The sequence below is a fragment of the Cebus imitator genome, unplaced genomic scaffold (assembly GCF_001604975.1).
Source record: "Cebus imitator isolate Cc_AM_T3 unplaced genomic scaffold, Cebus_imitator-1.0 Scaffold1, whole genome shotgun sequence".
Taxonomy (NCBI): Eukaryota; Metazoa; Chordata; class Mammalia; order Primates; family Cebidae; genus Cebus; species Cebus imitator.
Window position 1 is genome coordinate 12,297,478 of NW_016107316.1, and position 6,000 is coordinate 12,303,477.

At 39.1% G+C, this 6,000-nt stretch overlaps 1 protein-coding gene across 5 annotated transcripts in view; it reads right to left on the reverse strand.

Moving 5' to 3' along the window:
• The window catches only part of LDAH (lipid droplet associated hydrolase), a 133,981-nt gene that overhangs the window by 62,626 nt on the left and 65,355 nt on the right, over window positions 1–6,000 (reverse strand). Inside the window, exon 5 of one of the 5 annotated variants that reach the window (XM_017526568.2) lies at window positions 4,972–5,605. The exons of the other annotated variants lie outside the window; for them this stretch is intronic. Within the exon in view, the coding sequence (XP_017382057.1) occupies window positions 5,576–5,605 (30 nt within the window). The 3' untranslated portion in view covers window positions 4,972–5,575. Of the gene's footprint in view, window positions 1–4,971; window positions 5,606–6,000 lie in introns of those variants that run through there. 5 annotated transcript variants of the gene reach the window in all.

The following is a 6,000-nucleotide window of genomic DNA, read 5'->3' on the forward strand; positions in this document are numbered from 1 at the left end:
GCTCATTCGGAAAACAATGAGGCTCACAAGCTCACTGCAAATTATTCTTTACCCACTGCTCCACAGTAAAACCATCTCTTAGGGAGCACCTGTTATTCTGAATTGAGCAGTGTTCTCCAGGTAGCCTCAGAATTCAGTGAATAATGAATAGCACATTTTCGTGTCTATAGCTACAAAATTCTCACATGACTACTATGGTCTTTGGCAGTATCAGCCCTTTCTCATGGTTCCTAGAAGTAAAGCTGCACAGAATGTGACAGGATGGCTCTGCTAATCAAGAAGCTGCTACTTGGCATAAACGTGGAGCTGGAGTGTTATGTGTGGATCAGGAACACACACACATACCACCAATATGTTTGGCAATGGCACTGGGACTGTTCAAAATTAAAACCCCCAATATTTAAAAGTGCAGGCCTAGCATGACTGGGAGGGGGAGCCATTCATTAGATCTACTGGTTGTTCATTGGCTTGTTCATTTGTTCATTCATGAGGATATACTGAGTACCTACAGTATGCCAGGTATTGTGCTGAGTGCTGGAGACACAGGCGTGACAAGACAAAGTCCCTGCCTTCAGAGAACATAAAGTCTAGTGGGAGAGATATTTAGAGAGGTAGCAGGACATGGGAAATGGAGAGTAAAATAGAAACATACAAAATGGGCACTCAAAACCTCTTCTCTATAAGGGCCCAGGAACCTTTAAAAAGAAGCTCAGAAAAAAATTTTCTTGACAAACACTGAGCATCTACATGAACAAAGTGCTGATGATAGAACACAGGGTTATTCAGTGAAACCAGTAAAAAAATTTATTCCCTACTTAACTTTGCTGAAAGACACTGTGAAACATGAATATCGTACTTCAGTTCCAGACACTAAAATGGCATTTTTATACCACTACTAAGATGAGGCAAAACTATCTGTGATAGGGTTTCAGACCAAGAATGAATGATACAATGCAAAGGCCCATAGCCAGAGGCATGTCCAGGGCACACAGCACAGCACCAGCCACAAGGGATTTCTGCCACAGAAGCTGCCCTAGGACACTCCCAGCTTCTCAGAAGTCAACTGGAAAGCAAAGAGTGCAGCTTTCTGGTTCCGTTTTATCTGGCAAGAAGCAAATCCATCAGTTAGGGCAGCTAAGACCCCAGGAGATAGAGACTAAACCTTAGGAATATAAGCAGTTAACTCATAGATAAAAGGTTAGGCCCAAATGACTGAAGAAGTGTGTAAATCTCCATATCAGCTTTGATAATGGAACAGGTTTGGATCTGTCCTGCTTAGTTCAGAAAAGAAGACGTATCTGATGTTTATTTCTTCTTCACAGGTCTCTGAAGGGGGTTTCTTCCACCCATTTACTCCCAGACAGAACAGCTTCATAAGGGTAGCATCCCTCCTGGTGGCACCATGGTATCTCCCAGGCTCAGCAATAACCTAAAAATAATTCCTGATTTCTACCACTGCCTTACTAAACTTCATTTTTTTTTTTTTTTTTGAGACAAAGTCTCACTTTGCCGCCCAGCCTGGAGTGCAGTGGTGCAGTCTCGGCTCACTGCAACTACCACTTGCCGGGTTCCAGCAATTCTTCCACCTCACTCTCCCTAGTAGCTGCGATTGCATGCATGTGCCACCACACCCAGCTAATTTTTGTACTTTTGGTAGGGAGGGAATTTCACCACATTGGCCAGGTTGCTTTCTAACTCCTGACCTCAGGTGATCCACCCGCCTCAGCCTCCCAAAGTGTTAGGATTACAGGCATGAGCCACTGCGCCTGCCCTGCCTTACTAAACATCTAGGATCTCAGCTTCTGCAGAGCTTAGAGAAAGGACAGCTGACTCTGGGGAGACTCTACCTTCTCTAATGGGACTGGACAGCATTTCTGATAGACTTTGTCCATTAAAAGTGCCCCCATGGTATCTGAAAATGCTCTATGATGAAACTGGGGATCATATGCTCTGTGTTAGTCAGCAACTAAGAAATTCACCTAACTCAATGCTTCTAGACAGTTGTTCACTGAATACAGCTAATATTTCCAATTGATAGAATCGACTGACAGTTTCCAAATGCATACAGCAAAAGTTTGCATTAAGTTATTAAGCACATTTGTCACCATTATTTCAAAGCAGACTGATTGTCTTTCTATCAAAAAGACACATGCACTTATATGTTCATTGTTGCACTATTCGTAATAACAAAGGCATGGAAACAACCTACGTGCCCATCAGTGGTAGGCTGAATAAAGAAAATGTGGTACATATACTCCATGGACTACTATGCAGCCATAAAAAGGAATGAAATCATGTCCTTTGCAGCAACATGGATGGAGCTGGAGGCCATTATCTTAAGCAAATTAATGCAGGAACTGAAAACCAAATGTTGCATGTTCTTACTTGCAGATGGGAGCTAAACACTGTGCACATATGGATATAAACATGGGAACAATAAACACTGTGGACTACTAGAGGATGGGGGCATTGAAAAACTACCTATTGGGTGCCATGCTCACTACCTGGGTCACAGGATCTGTACCACAAGCCTCAGCATCATGCAATATTCCCATGTGACAAACCTACATATGTACCCTCTGTATCTAAAATAAAAGTTGAAATTTTTTTTAAAAGCAATCTGATTTTGAAATAATTCTATAATATTCTCAATTAAGTTCCACCTTTCTTTTTAAAGGTAAAAAGCATATATTTTATTTTCAACATTATAAAATCTTTATGTAAGGATTTCCTGGAATATACTTTCTACCAGTAAAGTATAATTACTGCAGGAAAGATGTACATTCTGTTAGGGAAAGCACCCTGTGAGTGCTTCAGTTAGTCCTCCTATAGATCACCATAAAATATGTGGCTTCAGACTTTTATTGTAAGGTAAAAATGTTTCTTCTTTTGAAAAATTACTCCAAAGCAATGAGGAGGTCATGAAACAAACATAACCTCTACCTTTAATGAATCTAGGAGACAGTTGTAACAAGAAGCCGCAATACACTCTCCCTCAGTCTTATGAGGGTAAATGCCCTGCAAACGTATTTATTCTATTTACATATTTTAACTTATTCAATAAGTTAAAAATAGAATTCCCATTCATCTATTGATTTCAAGTGGGAAAACTTCCTTAATATAAATAAGAAACAACAGGTTGACAGACATTAAAGTCTCTAACATGAAAGATAGCACAACAAATATAAAAGAAACTCAGAAGAAAAGACAATGAAGAATCAGAATAAATTATAACTGGTTTGAGCTAAGAGAAATACTATATCAATGATGAGTGGGATATAAAAGGAACACTCAATAAACAAAGCAGTATTCTATTTATTTATTTATTTTTACAGAGACAAGGTCTTGCTCTGTTGCCCAGGCTGGAGTGCAGTGGTATGGTCATAGCTCACATCAGCTTCAACCTCCTGGGCTCAAGTGATCCTCCTGTCTCAGCCTCCTAAGTAGCTGGAATTATAGGCATGCACCACCACACCAGGCTAATTTTTGTATTTTTTGCAGAGACCCGGTCTCAGTATGTTGCCAAAGCTGGTCTTGACCTCCTGACTTCAAGCAATTCTTCCAATTTGGCTTCCCAAAGTGCTGGGATTACAGGCATGAGCCACTGTGCCTGGTCAAGACAGTAGCATTAAAAATTTTTTTTTATACTTCAATTAAAAAAAATCAGTGAAAAGGTTAGAAGATTAAGAGTGGAAAAAAAATTCCACTGAAAGCATAGAGATGAGCAGGTGGAAAGAAAATCAGAGATCCAATCCAGGAAAACTAATGTCCTATTAAATGAGTTTTAGAAAGAAAAGACAGGGAAGGAGGAAAGGGAACATGATAGAAATAATACATAAAAGTTTCCTCCAAACTGAACAAGACAAATACATAGGTCTTCATATTGAAATAGCCATCAAGTGTCAACGGCAATGTATTAGTCTCCAGCAGCTGCGGTAACAAATTGCTACAAATGGGTGGCTTCAAATAACAAAAATTTACTCTCTGGCAATTTTGGAGGCCAGATCAGTATCACTGGGCTGAAATCAAGATGCCATTGCTGCACTGTTTCAAGAAGTCCTGGGGAGAATCCATTCCTTGCTTCTTCCAGCTTCTGATGGCTACTGATACTCCTTGGCCTATGGCCTCATCATGCCCAGAGTTTTACTTTTTAATAGCTCAGAAATTCACCAAGTTGATAGTTATAGCTACATGATTTGAGCTCACCTCACTCATTCTAAGCTGTTGTGTGTGTTTTTTTTAGAGGGAACAACCCCCCCCCCCACCAAAACCAGGTACCTTCAATGTGAAACTCATAAACACTCACACGTTATCAGGTCAATCTGGCTCTCCACCTAACTCTAGTTTCACTGTGCAGTAATAGCCCATGCTTCCAGTGTAATGTAATAATGTGAGAAGCTAATAACCGCATGCCACTGTCTGCTACTTCTCTGTGACTATTATTTCCTGAGACATATATAAATTAATAAAAGCTCCAATTTTATATTTTTAAATCTTTTTAATAAAAGAAACATTTTCATCTTCACTTTATTTATTTTAACCAATGATCTAAAATGTGAAATCCAAACTTGTACTAGATTGACTTGGCCCCTGTCTCCCTTTTCTAATTACAGTCAGATCCTGCATAATTGTTCAAATACAGGTGACTGGAATAACCTCCATGGAAATACAAATATCACTGGCGGACAGGATATATTTTCAAAAAGTTTACATCTATATGTAGCTAATATACACAATACATTCAAGAAGTTGGCTTAATTGCAAGTTTTACTACTTCATTTGTTGGTTGGTATAAAGGTATATTTAAATGTTTCTTCTGAACCACAGGACCACAGGATATAGAAGAGTGTGGGGAGGGCATGCATGCATACACACACACACACACACACACACACACACACACAAACACACACATATAATATAATATAATAATATAATATAATATAATATAATATAATATAATATAATATAATGCAATGAAAGTTTTCAAGTCAACTAACTATGGCCTTCTAGACTAATTCTACTTAGAGAACATAATTGTTACTGGTTAAAGGATAATTTCCATTTGCTAGTTAATAAGGCAGAACCTATTCAATTATTTCTGCTCCTTCTCAAAATCCATGTAAAAGAAAATAATTTAAAAAAATATGATCCCAGTAGAACAAGGAGGACAAGAGAATACTGGTAGCAGATGAGAGGTGACAACAGAATTTAAAAAGTTGGAAAGTAGACAGAGGAACAAACAGAATGACAGCTGAATAACTGGTGCCTCCAGAGAAGGGGATACAAATAAAGACACCTCATTCACAGAACCTTTGAAGGTGGAGAACATGCACTGAGGCAAAAACAGAGATACTGGCTGAAAATCATTTCTTCCACACTACTGAAACTGCTCAAAGTCACCAAAGAGCTCCACATTGCTAAATCCAATAGTCAGTTCTCAGTCCTTATCTAATGTGACCTGTATGATGTATCCAGCAGAGCTGGTCACTGTTCTCCTTGATACACTTGTTTTAGTTGGCTCCAAGAATAATACATCACTGGTTTTTCTTTTCACTTCTCTGGTCTTTCCTTTTCAATCTCCTTTGACAACAGACATCTCAGACTGAAAAAAATAAACCCACTAACTTCCTATTCTACATTTCCACTTGAGATGTCTAAACAACATATTGAACTTCATATTTCAAAACTAAACTTCTGATCGTCACCCAACCTAATCCATCCAGTGTTCCTTAATTCACTTAATGGCAACTCATCCATCTTTCCTGCTCAGCTCCAAACTTCACAGTCACTCTAGGTCCTCGCTTTCTCTCACATTCTGCATCTAATCAATTAGGAAATTCTTTGGCTTTCCCTTCAACATACATGCACAATCGGATCCCTCTTCCTCACCTCAACTGCTACCTCGATGGTCCAATCACCATTCACACCTGCATCACTCACCTGAATTATTCCAACAGCCTGTAACAGGCCTCCCTGCTTCCATTCTTGTTCTTTTTT